The sequence below is a fragment of the Pleurodeles waltl genome, chromosome 4_2, assembly GCF_031143425.1.
Source record: "Pleurodeles waltl isolate 20211129_DDA chromosome 4_2, aPleWal1.hap1.20221129, whole genome shotgun sequence".
NCBI classification, from domain to species: Eukaryota; Metazoa; Chordata; class Amphibia; order Caudata; family Salamandridae; genus Pleurodeles; species Pleurodeles waltl.
In genome coordinates, this window is record NC_090443.1 from 1,045,746,598 (window position 1) to 1,045,772,286 (window position 25,689).

At 47.1% G+C, this 25,689-nt stretch overlaps 1 protein-coding gene across 1 annotated transcript in view; it reads left to right on the plus strand.

Moving 5' to 3' along the window:
- The window catches only part of TMEM132A (transmembrane protein 132A), a 117,808-nt gene extending 92,777 nt beyond the window's left edge, over positions 1-25,031 (plus strand). Inside the window, exons 8-11 of the mRNA XM_069233032.1 lie at positions 2,624-2,826; positions 3,363-3,648; positions 4,929-5,120; positions 21,846-25,031. Of these exons, the coding sequence (XP_069089133.1) occupies positions 2,624-2,826; positions 3,363-3,648; positions 4,929-5,120; positions 21,846-24,125 (2,961 nt within the window). The 3' untranslated portion in view covers positions 24,126-25,031. The remainder of the gene's footprint in view (positions 1-2,623; positions 2,827-3,362; positions 3,649-4,928; positions 5,121-21,845) is intronic.
- Positions 25,032-25,689: the final 658 nt, after the last annotated feature.

Below are 25,689 nucleotides of genomic sequence, written 5' to 3' on the forward strand. Positions count from 1 at the left end.
TATTGAGGTTCCAATCTCTTTAAAATTCTGCATCCAAACTGGCTCATGTACTTGCCACGTTTCGCTTCTACCTCTGCCGCTCTGGTCTGTTTACACTGGTTACCGGTTTCAAAGAGGGTTCATTTTAAGTCTCTGTTGGGTCACAGAGCCTTCTTTGGAGCTGGCCCCAGCTACTTTCAGCACAAGTTCATGCACTACCTGCCAACTCAAAACCTAAGGTCCACTGACGCTTCTTTACATGTTGTCCCCAGGCTTAAGCTTGAACGCATGCGAGGCAGATATTTTTCAATCGCAGCTTCTATGTTGTGGAATGCTTTGTGCTTCTTGCATAAAATATGAGATCTTTCACTTTTTCATAAGATGTGAAAACCCTGGCTTCATCCACAGTAGATTTCTGTTGCATTTACTTCTCGTACAGGTTTTTTTTCTCCGCGCCAGGACACCGTATACGTATTAGAGGGTTTATAAATCTAATAACATAACCATATGTGTGTCTGAGATTCAAAGTAACCACAGGATAAGAAGATTACTTACTCACAAACCTGATATCTTTGACCCTTGAGCCCCATTAGCAACAGATCAATACAGCGGAGCAGTTAAATGAATATCACTTCTTGCTGCTCTCAGTCACTTGGGATGAGCTCCCTTAACGCCAAATGCACTGAGCTCACTTAGGACTCCGTGAAATCTCATTTTTATGAACCCAATCCGTTTAGATGGGAGTGTGTTTATCTTTTCAAAGTGATTGAATATATTTGAATTAATTTATATCAATGCTGGTGGCTAAATTGAATGCCTTTGACCAGATCCATGCTTTGCGGCGTAGTCGGCGGCGCCCTCCAGGGGGATGCGGAATGTGTGGTCTATAGTTATGCGTAATCCTGCTCTGAAATCAATGTTTTGGACTTTCTAGATGTTAAATTAACCATAATGTGTGGAGGTAACTGAGCTTCTTCTCTGCTGCCTAGCATTTAACCTGAAGCATCTCCTTCCCACTCTGTTATTGCTCATTGGCTATCTGCCCCTACTCTAGTTTCCTCTCCTTTGCTCGTACCCTTCTCTACACTGTAGTTGTCCTCCATTTTCTCGTAAACTCATTTGCACTCGTCGCCTCTCATTCGCTTCTAGCCATCATCAGTACTCGATAGTCTCTCATTCTGACACATCCCTCACTATCTTCTCCTCATATTTCTCCATTGCTGGGGACAGAAGTCCCAGAAGGACCTGGGAAGGCTGTGCCATTCTGCTTGTGTTTGACTTTTCCTCGTCTGCCTAGCGCGTTTCCTCGGTTGACCTTGACAATCTGGGTCCGCGGAGCCTGCTATATACTGTCACTCTGCTGTTTGTCAGCATAGCTATGTACGTCTCAAAGTGGGGTCACCCAAAGGGAGCACCCAACTCGAGTGAGGAGGTACTGCCTCCCTGGCTCATGTAAAGGAACCTGGCTTTGGTGACAGTGATTCTTGTTCAGGGCACAGGACTATTAACTTGTATCTGGAGAAGCTGCCTAACAGCTTTTCCCATTAAAGGTCCATCCAGTCCCCCGCCCCATAATATGGATACTTTTTAAGTTTCACCTGTGTTTGTTTGTGTGGATAAGGATGTGTGTGTGTATGTGTGTCTGTCTGTCTGTCTTTCTTTCGGCTGATCCCTGCAAGCTGCCTTTGTCCAGGGTGGACACGACCGCTTGTAGATCCATGTGCTTAGCAACTCCTCCTTTGAACCAGTCTTACCTGTGGATTGAGGGGAGGCTGCCCTGAGTTCGGTGTAGGTTTCACATCCCTCTTCCAACTTCCTTAATCATCTGCCAAGAACCCAAATGGTTTCCTGACCAGTTTACTGGTCTGACCGGGCCACCTTACTCCATCAGCCACTGGAAACAAAAGACCCAGCGGGAATATGAACTTCCGCCTGATTGGGAGAAAAAATGGAACTTTGCAAATTGATGCACCTTGGGCAGCTCCGACTTCCCTCGTGTTCTCAAAGGACTGGGAAACCCTACGCCTGTGAGTTAAAAGCCTACCACATCTGGGCACTGGGTAGACCCCCACAGCTCTGGGGGTGCTTTGGTAGGATCTCACCTGTGATGGTGGTCCCAGAGCTGGGGGCATTACTGGCTATGCAGGATAGAGCAAGAGATGAGGAGTGCCTGTTTCAAAGCAACGTTGAGTGTACTTTACACACTCTGTTAACAAGGGTGCATAATAAAGGAACAGTTGTTTGCCTACTTTAAGCCATTGTAGGTAAAGTCAATCATGCTGTTTTTAATTGTGTATGGAATTCTAGTGTGGAAGTGTGTCCTCTTGAAAAAATTGAACAATAATGGCTGTATCCCAGTAGCTCAGACTGGATGTCCCTTTTTGGGGCAAGTCCAAGACTGATTTTAATACAATTCAGCAATGGCTGCAAGGACATTGGTGAGCTAAAAAAACCTACACAAAGAAAATGCACCAAGAAAACTTGCTGGTGGTGCAGATTAATTTGATGCTTTCGTCCATCACTGTTTTCCAAGTTTGAGCCCTTTTACGTGTCTTGTGTAATATTTTGAAACATACTTTGTGCACATCATTCTCATAGCTTGTGATAAGTCTGTTATCTGTGCCTTTCTGTCTCCTGGGTCCAGGTTACAGACACCTGTGATTTTGTGTATGTTGGAGGGAAGGAGAGTCGCGGGGCCCATGGCGTGGCTGTGAATTTCTGGTACGAGCGTCTACGAGCCACGCTGCGGATGACGGTCTGGATCCCAATGCTGCCTTTGAGGATCGATGTGTCGGACATCCGCTTAGAGCAGATCCGGGGCTGGAGGGTGGCTTCAGCAGGGGACAGGTGCGTATCCGTTGAGCTATGTCATATGTGAATGTTCGGGTATCACCCCTTCAGGAAGGGCTGAGAGCAGATACACGCTCTGCTGTCCATAAAGAGACACAAGAGGGTCACACAAACAGAGCGTGTTCTACACTTATAGATGAAATGTACTCTACACTGGGTACTCACAGCTGTAAGGTTGGCACCACTGGGAGAAGTCTGATATACTTGTGTGCGAATAGATAAACCATAGAAAACAGAGATGCTCTCTGTGCCATGTGTTCATGGATGGACCACAACCACCACAGGAGGAGGTAGCATCTGAGACACTCAATGCTGTGTATAAAGGGTTTTGCAGCATGAATCTATTCTGGTTTCACATGCTGTGCATTATTCTGCCATCTAGTGGTTGGGTCTGGAATTTCTTGTATATAGTGGTCTGTCTTCTCTTTTTATTATTTTTAGGGATGACGAGAAGACAGGGGTTCCAAATAGATGTTTTCTGTGTGAAGGGAAGAGCTTGGATATACATGACTGGAATCTCTTTCTATCCACAGCGGTGGTCTCTCGGAGCAGGAGGGAACATCTGAGGAGAGCCCCTCAGATCGTCGAGTCCGGGGCTGTCGCCCACAGTACCAGCGTGCCTCTGTGCGTTTCCTTGCCCACTTTGTGGCTCACCCGCTGGATGGTGGGCGTCACTTGACATACTTGCTGGGTTCTGATTGGCTGCTGGATGTTTCACCCTTGGTGAGAGGACATGCACGTGTGCGGGACCCCCGTGTGGCACAGCTAGAGGAAGGAAGCGTGCTGATTGGACGCGAGCCTGGAATTACATCCATAGAGGTGAGGATCGGGGTATCCTTTTATTCTTTATTGCTAATGACTGCCTGTTCCGTGCACCTGTGAACCCTGAGATGTAGTTCTTTTGTTGACGAGTTTTAGGCCTTGCCTTCTAACACTTATGATATTCAGGAAATATGTCTGATGCTCAAGCCTATGTATGTGCAACCTAAGTGAAGCTCTCCTGTGGAAGCCTTATGTTAGAACACAGCAGTCACTCTAGCGTAAACTTTGTAAGCTGTGGAAGTATTAACTTAGAGCACAGCTGTCATGCTAACGTAAACTTTGTAAGCTGTGGAGGCCTTATCTTAGAACACAGCTGTCGCTCTAACGTAAACTTTATAAGCAGTGAAGGCCTTATCATAGAACACAGCTGTCACGCTAACGTAAACTTTGTAAGCTGTGGAAGCCTTATTTTAGAACACAGCTGTCACTCTAGCGTAAACTTTGTAAGCTGTGGATGCCTTATTTTAAAACACAGCTCTCGTTCTAGTGTAAACTTTGTAAGCTGTGGAGGCCTTATCTTAGAACACAGCTGTCACGCTAACGTAAACTTTGTAAGTTGTGGAGGCCTTATTTTAGAACCCAGCTGTCACTCTAGCGTAAACTTTGTAAGCTGTGGCGGCCTTATCTTAGAACACAGCTGTCACGCTAACGTAAACTTTATAAGCTGTGAAGGCCTTATTTTAGAACACAGCTGTCACTCTAGCGTAAACTTTGTAAGAGTATCTCTGCTGTCCAATGCCCTAGGGTGCAACTGTAACTGTAGGCTTAGCTCTATTGTTTGGGGTCTTTGTGTATGAAATCGAAGTACCCTGAAGAATACTTCGTTCACTTAACTCTTGAGCTTCTTAAACCGATTTCTCAGGTGATGTACACGCCTTGGGGGTTCGAACGCTGAGCTATCTCCAAGGTTACACTGACCTGCTGCAGCCTAAGCTTGGCACTCTTTCATTCTATAATTCTGAATTTTATTCTTTGGCTATTTTCGCTCTCCATCCTGGGGTTGCAGGTCAGTTTTGGGTGCCTCCTATGAGAGGAGATTGGCCAATGGGTTCTCTCTAGATTGCTACTGTAAGATGGTTTTCGTTGCTCACTGGCTGTGGTTTCTCATTCCCCCCTACAACCTACATCCAGATGCTTGGATATACATGACCGGAATCTCTTTCTATCCACTGTGGTGGGCTGCCAGGGCAGGAGGGTACTTTTTACGTGTCTCCATGGGTGGCAACGACTTGCGGCTGGATCTCTGTTGTAAGATGGTTCGTCTCGCTCTTTCTTAGGTGCGGTCTCCGGTTTCTCTCTCCATCCTTGGGGAGCAGGCCCTGGTAGTGTCAGAGGAGAAGGTCTCCATCTTGGAGGTGAGGGCCCAGATGGTGACTGGCATCTCGCTGGTGCTCAACAGTGTGGCCGGGTACCGCGGCATGTTCACAGCCAGCTGCCAGGCCAAGGATGCCCTGCAGGTGCCCGAGCAGGTGAGTGGGCACAGACTGAGGGGGGACTAGCTATCCATGAATTTATCAAACATTTTGCATGTCCTTCCATGGGCTCTGCCACTGTTCCATCACCAGTCTTCATTCTGACCACCTGCACCTCACACCGCCTTTTCAAGAATTACTTTGCCCTCTCTTCCCAGCCCTCTTTTTGGTCTATATTTCTTCTCCCTGACCCTTTATCACTCTTTCTGTTGCACCTTTCGCCCCCTTTCATCTTCTTCTCCTGCTGTTTACTACAGTTCCCATTTTTTAGTTCTCGCCTCTTCTTACTCTCTAGCTTTTCTGCTTTCTTCTTCTCTACTTCTGCCTTCTTTTACTCTGCTCTCTCCTTTCTTTCATTTCATGCTGCCCTTCTCTTCTGTCTCGTTTAGCTTCCGTCTTTGATATGTACCTGGATTTTGCCCATCCCTCCCAGTCTTTAGGATAGAAACTGCAGCCAAACACATGGACAAAATACAAAGCTAACTATAAATGATCTAAGATAACCTGTAAAAGAATAACTGTAATCTAGAATTTTGTGTGCACCATTGACAGAACCCTATATATAAATATATATATATATATATGTTCAATGGCATGTGTAGCTGCAGATACACATGCTGTGCACATCCCGCCATCTGGTGTTGGGCTCGGAGTGTTACAAGTTATCTTCGAAGAAGTCTTTTCGAGTCACGAGATCGAGGGACTCCTCCCATTTCGGCTCCATTGCGCATGGGCGTCGACTCCATCTTAGATTGTTTTTTTCCGCCATCGGGTTCGGACGTGTTCCTTTTCGCTCCGGGTTTCGGTTCGGAAAGTTAGTTAGAATCTCGGAAAAATCGTCGGTATTGTTTGCGTTCGATATCGGGTTAGTTATAACAGATCGACACCGACTTTTGAAGAGCTCTGGTGGCCCTTTGGGGTTTTTTCGATCCCCCGTCGGGGCCTGGTCGGCCCGGCCACGTGTCTCTTCAAGGCTGATGGAACGGACCCCATTCCGCTTCTGCCCAAAATGCCATAACAAGTATCCATATACAGATCAGCATCTGGTCTGTAACTTGTGTTTGTCGCCAGATACTTGTGAAGCCTGTCGAGCGTTTCGGTCCAGGAAGACACTAAGAGACCGAAGAGCAAGAAGACTGCAAATGGCGTCGGCGCCGACAGGACAAGGGCGTTTCGAGGAGGAAGAAACCTTCTCCATCCAGGAATCGGACTCGGATAAGATCGATCCCGAAGAAACGCCGAAAACCGTGAGTAAGATGTCGAAACATAAAACTCACGAGAAGACAACAAAAGCCCAGGGGACGCCACCGCCAACAGGCCATGGCTTAACCCGAAAAATAGGTGACCGATCATTGGCACCGAAAAAGGGCACGCTTGTGTCGAAGTCATCTGACTCCGGTCGAGATACCGCCACACAGCAATCTCGGGCCCGAGATAGTGGTTCCGAGCAAGTTCGGCACCGAGACAGTGGCACCGAAATGAATCGGCACCGAGAGACAACGACGCCGAAAATAAAAAAAAGTTTTTGTCGGAACCTAAAAAAAGTAGCCGAAAAGGTTTCGATACCGAAACATCCGGCCTCGGAACCGAAATCAAGTTCCTACACAGAGGGACAAGGACTGTCCTCACAAATGAAAATACATAGATTTGGACAGGAATTGGAGACAATGGAGCCAGACTAAACCCAAAGAAGGCTCCACATCCACAAAGAAACAGGGAAGATCAGCACTCTCCCTCCTATTAGAATGAAACGCAAACTTGGCTTCCAGAAGAAAGACAAGCAGCCACAGGCAAAGGTGGCTAAACAAGTAAGCCCGCCACCGTCAAGTAAGCCCGCCACCGTCTCCACAACAATCGCCGCAAACATCACCAGTAGCCACTCCACCTATGATGCAATCCCCGACTCATACAGGGATGAGTCAAGATGACCCTGACGCGTGGGACCTTTATGATGCGCCAGTGTCAGATAATAGTCCTGACTGTTATCCAGCTAGACCGTCGCCACCAGAAGATAGTACAGCCTACGCACAGGTGGTGTCAAGGGCAGCTGCATTTCATAATGTCAGCCTTCATGCAGAGCACATTGAAGACGACTTTCTATTTAATACATTGTCGTCCACACACAGCCAGTACCAGAGTCTTCCCATGCTACCCGGAATGCTAAAACACTCCAAACAAGTGTTTGAGGAGCCTGTAAAAGGAAGGGGCATTACTCCAAGAGTGGAGAAAAAATATAAACCGCCACCAACAGACCCCGTGTACATCACACAACAGCTAACACCGAACTCAGTTGTAGTAGGGGCAGCTCGCAAGAGAGCGAACTCACACACTTCAGGAGATGCACCAAATTCGACGCAGCAGGCAAAAAGGTGGCGGCACAGGCAGAAAACCAGTGGCGTATTGCAAACTCACAGGCTTTGTTGGCCAGATACGATAGGGCTCATTGGGACGAAATGCAACACTTTATAGAACATTTGCCCAAGGAGTTCCAAAAAAGAGCACAGCAAGTAGTAGAAGAAGGACAGAGTATATCCAACAATCAGATACGGTCAGCAATGGATGCAGCAGACACAGCTGCTAGAACTGTCAACACAGCAGTGACAATAAGGAGACATGCATGGCTGCGTACATCAGGATTTAAACCGGAAATACAGCAAGCTGTGCTGAATATGCCATTTAACGGACAGCAGTTGTTTGGGCCGGAGGTGGACACTGCTATCGAAAAACTTAAGAAAGACACTGATACGGCCAAAGCCATGGGCGCACTCTACTCCCCACAGAGCAGAGGCACATTTAAAAAAACACAGTTTCGAGGGGGGTTTCGAGGGCAAAGCACAGAACCCACGACCTCACAAACAAGGCCCACTTATCAGAGCCAATATCTGTGGGGAAGTTTTCGGGGACAATATAGAGGGGGACAGTTCCCAAAAAGTAGAGGGAAGTTCCAAAGCCCCAAAACTCCTCAAAACAAGCACTGACTTCCAACTCACACATCCCCAACACATAACACCTGTGGGAGGGAGACTAAGCAAACATTGGGAGGAGATAACAGCAGACACTTCGGTACTGGCAATTATCCAGCATGGTTATTGCATAGAATTTCTCAAATTCCCTCCAAACATCCCACCAAAAACACACAATATGTCAAAACAACATATAGATCTTCTAGGACTAGAAGTTCAGGCATTACTACTAAAAGAAGCAATAGAATTAGTACCAGAACACCAGAAAGGAACAGGAGTTTACTCTCTGTACTTTCTCATACCCAAAAAAGACAAGACTCTGAGACCTATATTAGATCTCCGAACATTAAATACCTACATCAAATCAGATCACTTTCACATGGTGACATTACAAGACGTAATCCCACTTCTCAAACAACAAGACTACATGACAACACTAGACCTAAAGGATGCATATTTCCATATACCGATACATCCTTCACACAGAAAGTACTTAAGGTTTGTATTCCAAGGAACACATTACCAATTCAAGGTGTTGCCATTCGGAATAACAACTGCGCCAAGAGTTTTTACAAAGTGCCTAGCAGTCGTAGCTGCACATATCAGAAGGCAGCAAATACATGTGTTCCCGTACCTAGACGATTGGTTAATCAAAACCAGCACGCTACAGCAATGTTCACAACACACAAAGTACGTCATAGAAACTCTACACAAGTTAGGTTTCTCAATCAACTACACAAAGTCACACCTTCTGCCGTGTCAAACACAGCAATACTTAGGGGCGACAATCAACACAGCAAAAGGGATTGCCACTCCAAGTCCACAAAGGGTTCAGGCATTTCACAATGTAATACAGGCCATATATCCAAAACAAAAAATACAAGTCAAAATGGTTATGAAACTCCTAGGCATGATGTCCTCATGCATAGCCATTGTCCCAAACGCAAGGTTGCACATGCGGCCCTTACAACAGTGCCTAGCATCACAATGGTCACAGGCACAGGGTCAACTTCTAGATCTGGTGTTGGTAGACCGCCAAACATACACCTCGCTTCAATGGTGGAACAGTATAAATTTAAACCAAGGGCGGCCTTTCCAAGACCTAGTGCCACAATATGTAATAACGACAGATGCCTCCATAATAGGGTGAGGAGCACACCTCAATCAACACAGCATCCAAGGACAATGGGACAGAACACCACAAGTAGATCTATTTGCAACAAAGGAAAACGCAAAATGCCGAAACTTCGCATCCAGGTACCCACAAGATCAGTCTCAGGGCAATGCGTTATGTATGAGTTGGTCAGGGATATTTGCTTACGCTTTTCCCCCTCTCCCACTCCTTCCATATCTGGTAAACAAGTTGAGTCAAAACAAACTCAGACTCATACTAATAGCGCCAACATGGGCAAGACAACCTTGGTACACAACACTACTAGACCTCTCAGTAGTGCCTCATGTCAAACTACCAAACAGACCAGATCTGTTAACGCAACACAAACAACAGATCAGACACCCAAATCCAGCATCGCTGAATCTAGCAATTTGGCTCCTGAAGTCCTAGAGTTCGGACACTTAGACCTTACACAGGAATGTATGGAGGTCATAAAACAAGCTAGGAAACCTACCACTAGACATTGCTATGCAAATAAGTGGAAAAGATTTGTTTATTACTGACATAATAATCAAATTCAACCCTTACACGCATCTGCCAAAGATATCGTAAAATACTTACTACATTTGCAAAAGTCAAAGCTAGCTTTTTCTTCCATTAAGATACATCTTACCGCAATTTCAGCTTCCCTGCAAATTACGCACTCAACTTCACTGTTTAAGATACCAGTCATAAAAGCGTTTATGGAAGGCCTAAAGAGAATTATACCACCAAGAACACCACCAGTTCCTTCATGGAACCTCAACATTGTCTTAACACGACTCATGGGTCCACCTTTTGAGCCCATGCACTCTTGTGAAATGCAATACTTAACATGGAAAGTTGCATTTTTAATTGCCATCACATCTTTAAGAAGAGTAAGTGAGATTCAAGCATTTACCATACAAGAACCATTTATTCAAATACACAAGCATAAAGTAGTTCTACGGACAAATCCTAAATTTTTACCAAAAGTCATATCACCGTTCCACTTGAATCAAACAGTAGAATTACCAGTGTTCTTCCCACAGCCAGATTCTGTAGCTGAAAGAGCACTACATACATTAGACATCAAAAGAGCGTTAATGTACTACATTGACAGAACAAAACTAATTCGAAAAACAAAACAATTATTTATTGCTTTCCAAAAGCCTCATACAGGAAATCCAATTTCTAAACAAGGCATTGCTAGATGGATAGTTAAGTGCATTCAAACCTGTTATCTTAAAGCAAAAAGAGAACTGCCTATTAAACCAAAGGCACACTCAACCAGAAAAAAAGGTGCTACTATGGCCTTTCTAGGAAACATTCCAATGACTGAAATATGTAAGGCAGCTACATGGTCTACGCCTCATACATTTACCAAACACTACTGTGTAGATGTGTTAACTGCACAACAGGCCACAGTAGGTCAAGCTGTACTACGAACATTGTTTCAAACAACTTCAACTCCTACAGGCTGAACCACCGCTTTTGGGGAGATAACTGCTTACTAGTCTATGCACAGCATGTGTATCTGCAGCTACACATGCCACCGAACGGAAAATGTCACTTACCCAGTGTACATCTGTTCGTGGCATTAGTCGCTGCAGATTCACATGCGCCCACCCGCCTCCCCGGGAGCCTGTAGCCGTTTAGAAGTTGATCTTGAACATTTGTAAATTTGTAAATATATTACTTTAAACTACATTATGTACATACGTATTCACTCCATTGCATGGGCACCATTACTAGCATACACAACTCCTACCTCACCCTCTGCGGGGAAAACAATCTAAGATGGAGTCGACGCCCATGCGCAATGGAGCCGAAATGGGAGGAGTCCCTCGATCTCGTGACTCGAAAAGACTTCTTCGAAGAAAAACAACTTGTAACACTCCGAGCCCAACACCAGATGGCGGGATGTGCACAGCATGTGAATCTGCAGCGACTAATGCCACGAACAGATGTACACTGGGTAAGTGACATTTTCCAAATAATGCGCTCTGGAAATACGAATTTCCATTGCACTCAAATACTTGCTAACAAATTCATATTTTAATATTTGAAATAAATGATATGGAACATTCAGTTATCCACTAGTTTGTTTTTAGGTAATGCCTTAAAAATGTGCTTCAGAGATTTCCCTTTTTCGCCATCCCCTTCTGGCCCTGCAATGGGACAAGAGCTTGGATGATGGTTAAGAGTTATCTTTAGGTAGCTGGTGCATTCCCTGGACCTGTGGGACTCCGGCCCCTTGCACCCGAGCCTGGAGATGGTGATGTCCCTCGCCACAGACAGGGGCTTAACACAGTATTCTTGTTAGTACACTTCACTGTGCTTGTGGGGAACAAGGGTAAAGGCGGCGGCGGTGGTGGTGATGGCGAGCAGTCAGTCTTCGCAATGAAGTAGGAAGAGGGTGCTCGAGCTCAGAACTCAACAATCACACAAAACAGTAAGACATGATTACACATCCCACTGCTAACTAATTGCACTCTACAACAAATCCCAAAACTTCACTTATCCGCACCTGCGGAATACCCCCGCAACCTCCCCACAACCAATGGTCCATCATGTGGTGTGCAGAATGCAGCAGACATCAGTGACACCAACTCTTATCTCACTGACACAGGCCCGTCTTGGTGCTTATCGTCTACTAGACATGTCTGTTCATCCACACGACAAACTGCTTTTGCGGCCTGACTTACTCACCCAACACTGTGGTCAAATCTCATTCAGTTCACTCAATTTGGCGATCTGGCACCCAAGGAATTTGGGTACCTGCAGCTACCTCAAGAATGGATATAAATTCTTAAGTAAGTAAAAAAAAAAACAACAAAGAAAAAAAAACCTTGTATGTGAGCATTTTATGCCGCTAAATGAAAGCTTTTTGTCAGTTACTGTTCTACTGAAAACGTATATGTTCTAAGTATCCCCGTTCAACACGTCTGCTACCGGGTCCAGTTACATGTTTTTTTCTTATGCTTCTATATGGCTACAATCGCAAAAAAACGCCAACAAAAGGCATCATTCTGTTTTTAGAATCCTGGTCATAAAAGCCTCTATAGAAGACTTAAAAAGTATGATCCCTCCTACAGTGCTGGGACGCCTGCGGGTAGCCACGCGGCCTAGATGTTCTCATAGAGTAGAGGACCCCCGGCAACTCTGTGGGATCTCAGTGCAGTCCCCCCTAGGCACTGTGAGTCGCTCCCTCCAGCTCATTTTCTTGGATGTGATTTTCTTTGTCGCTATCGCGTTTCAAAGATTGAGTAGTCCTAAGCACACTCCCTTGTTTCTTACCCACAGCCATCCTTCTATGTCAATCAGTCGATTGATTTAGCATCTTTTTTCCCCAAAAGCCGCTGTCTCTCACTGAAGGGGTCTGCACACTTTAGATGTTACCAGGGCTTTTATGTACTATGCGGTTTGTACTCATACCATCAGGGCAACCAAACAACCATCTGTTGCATTTTCCATATCTTGGCCATCCCATCTCCAAAGCAAGTCTAGCTGGATGAAGAGTCATGTGCGTGTGGTTATATTACACCGAAGCCGAACACACAACCCAGTAACTCTTCAGACTGCAGTTTTTCAGACCACAGCCCTTTCGACTTAGTTCCCGGCTTATCATAGCCTGGCACTCTTAAATATCTCAGCAAACCTACTACCTGCAACTTCTGAACTTTCTACAGTCACCATTTCTCACGTACCTCAAGCCTGGACACAACCTTCTGGACTAGCAACTTGGAGCACTACACCTTTTCCCTCACATAGGAAATTATTTCAATAATTTTTTAGTTGTTGTACTAGCACTACGAACATATCGTGAGTCTCCAAAGTTAGCCTTGATAAAGTCCATTGACGACGAAACACGTGTTACCTGGTTTGCTAATAGCCGGCTGATTCTGCCACCACTGTTAGCTTCGCTTATATGTGTTCCCTAAGGGAAAGTAAAATGTCACCTCTTCACACCCACAAACTCCTATGGACAGTTGCCTAATTATTGCTCTGACTTACTCCATTTGCGTACTCCTACTGGTTTTGTCTGTTTTGAGCTAATGGTTTATTTACCCTACTCACATACAACACCCATCAGCAGCAGGGGTTTTTCTGTTGTGAGCATCAATTTCTGTCTATACATTAACAGGTTGTGCTACAGTTAGTTCTCATGTTCTGCTGCCATGCACAGTATATAGCGGGGATGTGCAATATATGTTTCTGACTGCTACCACACTAGAAGTACACTTAACAAGGTACTTCTAGAGCAAACCCTACACATATAGAAGGAGCCACATGGCTTCCTTAGGAAACAAAGCATTAGCAGACAAATGCAAAGTTGTCTCTTGTTCTTCCATTCATACCCTTATCAATCTTTACTGTGTGGGTATTGGGGCTCCCCTGGAAGTCCAGGTGGGACAAACCGTCCTTGGAGCTTTTCCCAGGCATCTTCGGCCTCTGTTCAGACGTCACTGGTGTAGATGTTGGGTCACTGCTTTTCAGTCTGTGCAGAGCATGCCATCTAGAGCAGCACATGCTGAACATGGCAGACATTGTTTACATGTAAGAATCAGTTTGCAGCTTGTAATGCTGTAGATTCACATGTCCCACCCACCCCCACGGATGCGAGCAGATAGGAAGATACCTTTTCTACTTTGCTTACAGTTTCCACGTGTGTTCCGCCACATGCCTGTTGTATGCAGTCCACAGACTTTGAAAGGGTTTGCACCTCTACACACACTTATCTGAAGGAGGAAAGCAGAATCTGAGCTAGAGTCTGTGGCCTGGTGCATTGTGGACTGAGGGGAAGGAAGCGAGACAACTCAAAACCAAAAATACATCTTTGAAAAACATAACTTGTAGACCCCCCCCCCTTACACTGGATGGTAGCAGTGTCCACAGCATTACAAGTTATAGCAGATTATTATAAGGAAATGTTTTCCTTACATTCACCTCAGATTATCTCCCACACTCCTTTGTCATTTCCTATTTCGGCTGATGCAGAAACTCTTCCCTCCCCCACGCCCCTTCGCTTCCTCTGGTCTGGTTCATTTACAGCAGGAACCTCTTATTGATTCAGACTCAAATCAGATTCCTCCAAATACTGATTGTGCTGAAGATGTACAAGAAACTGCTTGCTGGGGCAGGATATCAGTACAGTTTTTTTTTTTAAAGGAGATGCTGTGGCCTAGAACCTCACAGACCCACTTTATCCAGACCCACTTTAATATTTTTCAGCTAAGCCGTGACTTTTTGGCGGGTGCACGCTTGAACAGAATTTTACTCTGCAGCCTGAATTTACTGCAGCTGTGCATGCTGGCATCCTCTCGACATTGTGGTTGCAAATACACCGGAGACATTTTGTAGTGCTTGAGTCCGTTCCTAGGGAGCAGTCGGGCCAGTTAGTTTTAGGTTATCTTTTTATTTTCATGACCTTTATGTTACAAATGCGGGACTCCAGTCTACGGGCCTGATTTAGAGTTTGGTCAAGGAGTTACTCTTTCACAACGGTGAGGGATATCCCATCCGCTGAAATATAAATCACATTATATTCTATGGGAATCTTAATACGGAGGACGGGATATCAGTCACATTTGTGACCCAGTGACCTGTCCGCCAAACTCTAAATCAGGCGCTAAGCCACAGTGCCAGGAATACTTTCGGGTTACAGTCTCCGTCTCTCACCGGAACTTGGGGAAGGATGGTGCAGAAGGTCATTCTTGGTTCAAAAGACCACCAGGGCACGAGAAAGGGTAGTTTATCGAATGGGGCGCTTAGGGAGTGTGGATTAATGAGGTTCACATCTCCCTAAGAAGGGGATTGCAACAGCTTCAGGCGGTGCACAACGCCGATGCACGCTTGGTGTGCAACCGTCGGCGCCCCTGCTGACCCCTACACTGGCTGCCGGTCAGGAAACGCTCTGTCTTCAAGTTGTGCTGTCTGACTCGTAAGTCTCTTATGGGTAAAGGTCCCATCTACCTACAGAGGAAACAAAGTTACTACCTTCCCGCCAGAAATCTTAGATCTATGGACAAAGCCCTTCTTAATGTGCCCCGCGTTCATTCATCCAGACACGGTGGCAGATCCTGTTGCAAACTTCACCCTTCGTTCTGGAATAAACTTCTGCTTGATATTTGCTCTTATTCTGATTTTGTCAAGTTAAAAAAATACTTGAAGACATGGTCGGTCTAATCGTTTGAAAGACTCTGGGTTAGAAGCGCCGGGAAAAACCTTTGGGTGTGAGCTGTTGCGCTACCTTAAGTGATGATAACGTAACAGCTGGGGCCTGAACGACCTTTATGACCATTCCGAAGCCAATCAATATTCAATCAGAAAGAGAACTGTGGTATTAATCTAAAATTATTGAGAGAGCCCCTGTCCCCAGATGGCTCAAAACTATCCACTCCTTGAGTAAAGTTCACCGTTTCCATAAGAGTGACGTAACAAGAGACTTTGTGCAGAGACCATCAGATCCCAAGCATGTTGTTCCCAGAAGCGTTAAACACCTGAGCTCTGGCACACATCCAGGTGTGTAGAGAAAGGCCTGCAGAGAGTGTGGGTCTGATTTCCCACATATTAAGGGGCATCTGCAGCCAGCAGTTGCCCTGGGGCGGTCTAGCTCTTCGTCACCTCCATACCCCCATGTGAGGCCAGTACGTCTCCCACTCGTGCATGTGGTTGTTGTGTGCGTCTTCGTGTGTATGAGATGTGAGGGCGGTTCTGTGGCACCCAGACTGAGGTTCCATCAGTATCCACTCAGGGTCCCAGAATTAAAATGGGGCGCTCTGCTCTCCCGATGCAAGCAGAGAGTCCATACCCACCATACAATCCAGGCTGCATGTGGTGGAAATACATGGAACACTTTCAGCTGAATATCTCTAAAAGTTTAATTTCATGAAGCCGGCCGTAGTTTTGTGCCTTTAATGGCCCACAAAAACAGGTAGTTTTAACTCTGAGAAACAGCTGCCTGGCCTCACGTGGTCTTGGTGTGAGGCGGGGGCATGGTACATCAGTCCCTGAGCTGTGAGTAAACCAGGCCTCTGTGAGTATGTGGACAGTGGGCGTTGAAGGCTGTGCCTGTCCTTTACATACCCGGAGGTATCGAAATACTGATGAGTATGAACCTGCAGATAAAAGACTTTTAATGTTGAAATATGCAGTTATGCACTAACACAGTATTTTTTATTTTGTAAAGGTTTTTGGTTCATAACAATTTCCTTTATATAGATGTTATTGCCAACGCTCTTCAAGAAGGTATTTAATCCTGAAAACCTTCAAGTTAGAAATGGCATTTGTTTTGAGCCTATTATTTCATAACTACAGGCGCAGTTTAAGAAGGTATAAGTTTATGACGACATTGAACCGGGAGTGTAATGTGCATTTCCGCTACAAATAGCTTGTAGCCTGGATTTGAGTAAATATTGCTCCCTAACAAACTCATCAGATGCACCCGAAGGTGCTAGTCTGGCCCGGGGTGTACTGGAAGGCTGTGTGCAGCATTCTAGCCTCGAGACGTGTAAGGGACCACATGCATCTTCAGGTCTTAAGGTGAAACCTAAAAACAACCACCTTAGGCACAAAGAAACACTCAGAGAAACCATCAAGTCCCCAACCAGAAGCTGGTGACGTCAGACCTTACAGGCCTTGTCATGGTTGAAAGAGTAGAGTACACAACAGTTTTAAGATTGGTAGTGCATGTGCTATGAATACTATCAGTACAGTGGCCAGACAGGAATTCCCCTCCCCTCCACCCCCCCCACCTCCACACCTTCCCTTCCCAGGCAGCGGTGGTTGAGCACTTGAAAGTCCAAGCTGTTGAGGTCGTATGTACATTGGTGCCACATAGAGTACAGCACAGGTATTGGCAGTTAAAAAGCTGACTGTCCAATCAGAGGCCTGGTCTATCTCTGTCCAATCAGAGCCATGGTGTATCTCAGAGGCATGGCGTCTCTGTCCAATCAGAGGCATGGCGTATCTCTGTCCAGTCAGAGGCATGGTGTATCTCTGTCCAGTCAGAGGCATGGCGTATCTCTGTCCAGTCAGAGGAATGGCGTATCTCTGTCCAGTCAGAGGAATGGCGTATCTCTGTCCAGTCAGAGGAATGGCGTATCTCTGTCCAGTCAGAGGAATGGCGTATCTCTGTCCAGTCAGAGGAATGGCGTATCTCTGTCCAGTCAGAGGAATGGCGTATCTCTGTCCAGTCAGAGGAATGGCGTATCTCTGTCCAGTCAGAGGAATGGCGTATCTCTGTCCAGTCAGAGGAATGGCGTATCTCTGTCCAGTCAGAGACGTGGCGTATCTCTGTCCAGTCAGAGACGTGGCGTATCTCTGTCCAATCAGAGGCGTGGCGTATCTCTGTCGAGTCAGAAGCGTGGCGTATCTCTGTCGAGTCAGAAGCGTGGCGTCTCTCTGTCGAGTCAGAAGCGTGGCGTCTCTCTGTCGAGTCAGAAGTGTGGCGTCTCTCTGTCGAGTCAGAAGTGTGGCGTCTCTCTGTCGAGTCAGAAGTGTGGCGTCTCTCTGTCGAGTCAGAAGTGTGGCGTCTCTCTGTCGAGTCAGAAGTGTGGCGTCTCTCTGTCGAGTCAGAAGTGTGGCGTCTCTCTGTCGAGTCAGAAGTGTGGTGTATCTCTGTCGAGTCAGAAGTGTGGTGTATCTCTGTCGAGTCAGAAGTGTGGTGTATCTCTGTCGAGTCAGAAGTGTGGTGTATCTCTGTCGAGTCAGAGGTGTGGTGTATCTCTGTCGAGTCAGAGGTGTGGTGTATCTCTGTCGAGTCAGAGGTGTGGTGTATCTCTGTCGAGTCAGAGGTGTGGTGTATCTCTGTCGAGTCAGAGGTGTGGTGTATCTCTGTCGAGTCAGAGGTGTGGTGTATCTCTGTCGAGTCAGAGGTGTGGTGTATCTCTGTCGAGTCAGAGGTGTGGCGTATCTCTGTCCAGTCAGAGGCGTGGCGTATCTCTGTCCAGTCAGAGGCGTGGCGTATCTCTGTCCAGTCAGAGGCGTGGCGTATCTCTGTCCAGTCAGAGGCGTGGCGTATCTCTGTCCAGTCAGAGGCATGGCGTATCTCTGTCCAGTCAGAGGCATGGCGTATCTCTGTCCAATCAGAGGCATGGCGTATCTCTGTCCAATCAGAGACCTGGCGTATCTCTGTCCAATCAGAGGCATTGTGCTGCCAGAGGCATGGTGTATCTCTGTCCAATCAGAGGCATGGCGTATCTCTGTCCAATCAGAGGCATTGTGTATCTCAGAGGCATGGTGTATCTTTGTCCAATCAGAGACATGGCGTATGCCTTCGAATACACAAAAGGTTCTAATACAATCCAGATAGTTTCTATACAAGGGGTCAACGCCCTGCAGTGGCATGTCACGTCAAGGCCACTGTCATCTGTTTTTGATTTAACACCACAGACAGGATTGTCTGTCCTTGGTGCTACAGTCGTCCAGTGTTGTCCTGTGGCAGGGTTTTGCAGTGTCTCATGGTCAAACAACTGCCTGTGGCTTTACGGTGGTCGGAACAGTAGCCGGTGTAATAGCTGTGGCCTCCTCGGTTTTTATGAACTTGCTGGGGGAACAAGGAGTGGGAAGACAAAAAGAAGCTGAATCCGTTGCCTCGCCAGAAGACGCAACTTTGCAGTCTAGCTGGCATAATGGCACAGATACATCGGGGTGGAGCATTGGGCCCTAAGAACACCAACTCTCCAGTTCACTGGGAGCTCTGGGCACTGTTTAGAGGCTTTTATGACCAATGGTAAGATGGAGTAAACAGGGCTGTCCTAACCAGGTGGAGATGCCACCCTGAGGTTCTTGAGGTAAATGACCCCTCCCCCTTTAGGATGTCCACACTCTGCTGATGTGCTTCCTGTGGGGGAGGGGCATTGCTTCCCTATGCTTGAGCCCTCACTGCCTGTCTGCCACGACTCTATCTCTCTCAAGCTCTCTCTCTCTGGACTGCATCCACAGTGAAATGAAAGTGGGTAGAGTTTGTTCCTGGCCAGCCATCCCTCCCTTGGACTGCTTGCTGTGTTCTCTGATCACTGAGAGAGCAATTCTGACATGACTTGGTTATTCTGGTTCTGCTCTAGTGCAGCGCACACACGTAAACATGAGTTGATCGCTCCTTTATAGATCCATAGACAATAAATAGAGTTCATTGAAACCCATGTTGTCAGACTGTGCCTTCCATTGTACACACTCCGAATCAAGCTTCCTGATTTTTTCTGCCCAGTGAAACATAACCCAGGGAAATCTCCATTCACTCTCAGCAGATGCACTGTGTTCACCGGGGCATAGTTCACTGTGGTTCAGTAGTTACCGCTGGAATGAAAACCACAAAACAACTGATCAAGTTAATAGACAATTAATTTGATAATCATTAGGGAATTATGGTTGGCACATTCATTAGACCCAAACCTCTGAGTTAAGTCTCTAGATTCTTGTCCCTCTGAAATGCCATCTAAAGCAGGACGCTGGCACTCTGCAAAGTGACGCTTCCCCCTCCCCAGTGTGTTACTCGAAACGTGAAGCTTTTTCTGGCTCAGTGGTCAGGTGTTTGTGACTGCCAGGAGGTTTTTGTGTTCTATATAAAAAAGCATTTGTTGTTTAGGCTGCCATTAATACCATGCGGATGCAATGTATCTGATTTTTTTTTTTTAGCCAGTATATTTCTCGCTGTAAAATTGCTTTCGCCTGTCTCTGCGAAACGTGGGTGTTAGGAATTCAAGAATCTGGAAACAAGTTTGACGAAAGGTGTATCGTATTCATCCAAATGCATCACAATCACCGATGCTTTCAGCTGAATATTGCTTTGTTTTGGAAACTCTACTGTTGGACAACCGTGCGCTCTACAAATGATTTGTTCAGATTTTATTCAGATCTCAAATCCAGTGAATCATCTAATATTCTGCATTTGGTTTGCCTGGTAACAGTAGATATTTGTTGACAACTTTTCAGTGTGGAAGCAGCAGAGGGTTCGATTGCTTCCTGGAAGCTCTGGCGAAGATCCTAGTCTGCCTCTAAAGACATTTAAAGCGCTAAGTCAGGATGCTAGTACTTCTAGTTTTTTGGTGCTTGGACAGGCCTCATTCATTCATTCATTGCAGTGCCACATGCTTGGCCTCTTGGGGTCAAGAGCATCTCATTCCAACTCAACAGCTCCAGGACCGGCTAGTTTTTGATACAAAGAAGTTTGTGTATTTAGTTGGCAACCCAGTAATTTCCCAACTAGAGCAAAACTCCATATAGCTGCCTGTTTGGTTTTGCTTTTCGGGGCCTGTGGACACCTTCTAATGGCCTCATATCTATATATCTGGGCTTCAGTGGGTGAGAAAGGCTAATTGTGCACACACACAAGAGCTCCACACAGTACCGCAAACACAATGCAAGCATTTGCCGTGGTTCACCGCGTCCAGTATCAGCGGGTTGCTCGGCTTCTGTGGGGGATTGCAAGAGTGCATCATCTCTGGGCAGAGCCATCAATAAACCACACATCCTCCTTGCAGCTAGACCGGCTCTTCCCACGGACTGGTTCTGTCATCATGACCAGTATCTCAAGTCCTATAGGAAGCGAGTGCCAAGCATGATCGATTATGAACCAGTCACAGCAGCAAAGAGCAACATCCTTAGTCCAACTAGATGTTACATCAGATTTTCAGTTGAATCACATAATTTAGTGTTCTGTGTTATTCCCAAAGCTGCACATTACAAGTGAAAGTGAGTAGAAATGCCAGAAGGACATTTGTGTATCACATCGACAGAATGGTCACTTTGTGACGTGCCAGTTAACCATTTGCAGCCTAAAATTATTTCTGAAACCAGCTTAGCCTCATGCATAGTGGCGTGCGTTCACATTTAGTGGGGAGAACAGCTAGCTGTGGGGCCAACACACACTCCTAATGGGGTGAAGCAGCCACAGAGTCCCTCTACAAGAGGTATGAAGAGCAAAGAGATAGTCTTGAGTTCGTAAAGCACAACTATCTCAGCGCTGATGTCATACTAGGTAAGCAGATGGGACGAGCAGCGCTAAGAAATGTGCCTATGACTGCGTTCACCTCTAACGGCCTCCATCTCTGTAATGAGCTCTAGCCTCAACTGGAACTGACCCACACACACCTGGAGGGGCTTGAAGGACTTGAAACACTCACCCTCGTCCCGTACACTTCTAATCCTTACCTACGCTTCCCTCACCGCCACAAACGTATCTGCACCTGTTGTTGCCCTCAAGTGTATGTGAGATGTCTGTGCTAATGTAACCTGTGTGCCTTGCCCCTATCACTGTCCTGTACAAATGATCCCAGTAAAATAGTGACGCCTCTTTAAATAATGGTACTACTTGCTATCCTGAGAGATTTTTGTAATGTGTGTCGTACAAATGTGTCAGTTGTTAACACAACCCTATATCTTCCAGTTTCTATCTTCTGTTTTCATCCTTTTACAACTCCCCTTGTCTCCTGCTATGTAATCTGAGTACAACCCCCCCTCCTCTGGCTCTCCCCTCTTCATTGCAGTGAATACTGAACTTTTTCAATTTTCTTTTTCTCACCAACTCAATCCCTGTAGAGCAAACTCATTTATTTCCATCTCTGTTCTACTTCTTAGTCTTTGACTCTTGTGTGAACTCAGACATTTTCTTTCTTTCTGCAGGAGGCAGCTCTGGGTCTGTGGCTGGTATTCAGTGATGTCACCATCGCCCCCGTTGAGCTCTATGACCATCGACACATGTACATCACCGCCTCGTCCATGGACCAACATGTCTTATCTGTGGCCCTGGACCCTGCTGGGGCCTGGCCAGTGCCAATGACTGTGGTGGCAGAGGGCCGTGGAGAGGGTCCCCTCCTTCTCGTCTCCCTTCAAGTGCCAGAGCCTTGCCGCAAAGGGAAGCACCGGACGCCGCTCGCCTCCGGCACTGGCTGGGTTAACGTCGACTACGGGGAGAAGAACCATAGAATGATACCAAAACCCCCAACTGCCCCCAGCCTGACACCAGATGACCCCGACATGCAGGCAGGACCTCCATTCTCAAGGGAGGAGGGGGCCATGTTCGGTCAAGTCCCTACTCACAAGACCACCAAGCAGGGTGGCACTGAACGCAAGGGGGGTGGAGTAGCCATCGCTCCTCTTCCTGACCGCTGGCCTTCGCTGAGAAAATTTGACCATGAGGACGACTTTGGCCTAAGCCCGACTTCTGAGTTGCCCATGGACTTTGATGACTATGAGGACGACGATGTCATCAGAACAGCTCATGGTGTGACGGACCTAGAAGTGGGCATGTACGTGCTCCTGGGTGTCTTTTGTCTTGCCATATTGATATTCTTCGTCAACTGCGTGACATTCATGCTCCGCTACCGTCGGAAGAAGGCACCCGAAGCAGAAGCTTCAGGGGGCAACAATGGAGCGGGCGCGCAGCCTCACAACTGGGTCTGGCTGGGGACTGACCAGGAGGACCTCAGCCGGCAGCTGGACATGAGAGGGCTGGAGACCCCCCTCACCAGGGCTGATGGGTCTAGGGAGCTTGGCAGCACTTCTTGCGGCTGCCGGGCACCCACAGAGGGGGGTGAGGGACAAGACACTGAGGGGAACAGTTGGGGTGCTGGGAATCTAGGGGGCTTACCAGGGACCAAGTCAGTAGAAGAAATGAGGTCTAGGTCACAAGGGGAGGATCCTAGTTCGCTCACAAGCACATTTCATCCACTGCTTCCAGTAAAAACTCAAGGAGCGTCCTTTCTTGATGCCCCAGGTAGTGGCATGGTCACCCGACGGGAACATCACCCCCTGGATGCTGCGAGCCACGCTTCCAGTACATTAGCCTTGAAGGAGCTCCAGCCCCCGGGGCTCACCACAAAAGTGCCAAACACGCAAGGCTGTAACACCGTATCCTGGAGAGAGCTCTGTAGTCAGGGTTCAAACCTTCTGAGCACTCTCGGAAGTAACCACCAGAGTAACACACTCTCTAGAAAGGGACTGAACAACCCGCTTGAGTCAGAGGTGCCCAGTGTGCTCGGATCCAACACGCTTACCAGGAAGAAGCAGAGTCCCGAAGGGCCTGAGAAGGACACAGCCAACACTCTAGGGTCCAACACACTCAGCTTGATGGGGTTAAGCATCCAGGGGGCTGGGACCCAGGCAACCAACACTCCCGGGTCTAGCACACTTTCCAGAAGGAAACAGAATCTCCAAGAAACTGAGAACCAGGCACTTACTGTTCAAGCATCAAACACCCTCTCCAGGAAAAAGTTGAGTCCTGAAGTGGCTGAAAGCCCAATAATCGCTACACTAGGGTCCAATACACTCTCCAGGAAGGGGCACAGCACCCAGGGACCTGAGAACCAGGCACCCAACACTCCAGGGTCTAACAATCTTTCCAGGATGGGAGTGAGCAGCCAGGGTTCTGACACCCAGGGCCCAAATCTTCAAGGATCTAACACGCTGCATAGGAACGGGAAGAACTCCCAGGGGGTTGAGAGCCCAGGTCTCAGTATTCTAGGAGCTAACATTCTCTCCAGGAAAGCGCAGGAGAATCAGACACCCAGTGCCCTAGGGTCGAACCAACTCTCCAGGAAGGGGGTGGGCTCCCAGCCATCTACTTGCCTGAGCACCAAAGTATCTGGCTCAGTTTCTGGTAAAGCGCTAAGTAACCAGGGGTCTGACATCCTCTCCCAGCAGCACCTCCAAGGTCGGGGATCCAATCTCTTGGGTGCCAAAGGGTCCTCTGGACAGATGGAGCAAGAGCCACTGGGAATAAGACGCAGACGCGCCGAGCTTGGCCCGTTTGCCCCTCATGTTTCCGATGGTAACCGTCTGGCTCCGGTGCAGTCCATCCTGGTCGCCAGTGAGGAGGATATAATGTGGGTCTGTGAGGACATGGGACTGCGAGACCCCGAGGAGCTCCAGAGCTACATGGAACGGATCAGGGGCAACTCTTGAGGAAGAGCCTCTCTCATCCAGGAACCCATCTGGATTTCTGGAGGGGGTCTAAGACTATTGATAGGAAACTCACTTGAAGCTCTAAAACCGAGCCATCTTTCCCTACAGGTTCAGTTGTCTGTTATTCTTCCAAGGCAATGACACCCTTGTAATCTTTCTGCAATCCCTTAGCCGGAGGTGCCCATTACCAATGGAGTCAAAGTCATGCATTTATTTAAGCATCCGTTCTCCACCTCTTGGTGATTACTAATCCTTACTGTGGTCATTGGGCTAGGAAGACAGAACATAGGTCTATGGTTCTGAGATCTAACTAATGACACCGCTCACCCAGCTTCTCTCCAGAAATCTGCTAATAGGTAGGACACATCTTTAATTCCCCTTGTATGGTCCCAAGACCTCAGATATTTATCTTGTGCCTCCTGAACGGTATCCGAGGTACGTACCACCTAGAAACTGATCGCCGGCCCTGAAGCTCAACCAGCAAGAAGTAGTTCTGTGGTACTGGGGAGCATTCAAGGAATTCAGCCCCAAACCCTAGTTCATTTTACCCATTTCTGGTCCTTGTAGAAGGCGGATGGATCCCCATAAAGGGGTCGGAGGTAGACCCAGTTCCCGTTTACCTCCCATCCATACTTGTGCTCTTCAGTGTTTGCTCCAGTAGTGCCTCTGCTTCCATGTTAGGGTGAGATCCGGGGGCAGGTTTACCTCTCGCCTAACCTTACACATTCCCTTTAATTTATTGGTAAGCTGTGCTTTTATATATGTATAGAAACCATTTTCCACAGCCTCCATGTAACACATTTTGATCACTTTTAGATATTAAAATTGTTAATTTATTGGTCAGGATTTTTCCCCTCTTTATAGATTGACTACAATAAAACGACAAATGTTTTTTATGAATTAAAAGCGACTTGAGGGTTTCTTTGTGTTTGCGATACGGATTTTGCTGAGTGGACGTTAGAAGGGGGGGTGGGCGATGGTCTCCTCCTTGAAGTCTCTATATTTGGTTCTCACAAACCGATCCAGCATCGGTCTTCTTGTCCGCGCTCCGGACAAGCAGCGCAGTGCATGATAGAGGACAGGCTGAATTACGAATCAAAACGGGAAAAGCAAATACTGAGATCACTGCGGACAAGACTCGGATCTTCCTCGCCCAATGGAAAGTTCATCTGTGAGAAGCTTGAAGACACCCAAGTGGTTCTGCTTCGGTAGAGCGTTGGGGCCGAAAGATGATCCTCTTTGGCTCATGTTCTGCAGCCCGCGGCACAGGTGATATCCGTGTATGGCGCTGCCTTGGTGATTGGTTACCCAAAGAGTTTAGGTTTCAATGTATCTATATACGGGATGAGCCTTTTATGCTGGTAGAGGATTCATCCGAAGGTAGAACCTGTGCATACAGTGGAGCGTTGACTGGCGCTGGCATAGGAACTCCTGTTTGTAAGCAGCCTCGCGTGGGAACTACACGTATAATGTCAGTCTTTAGTGCTGAGACAGAATTGCCTCTCTTTATGCAGACTATTGTTGGATGTGTGCAGACTACAGTGGGGGGTGTTCTTCTTTGGTC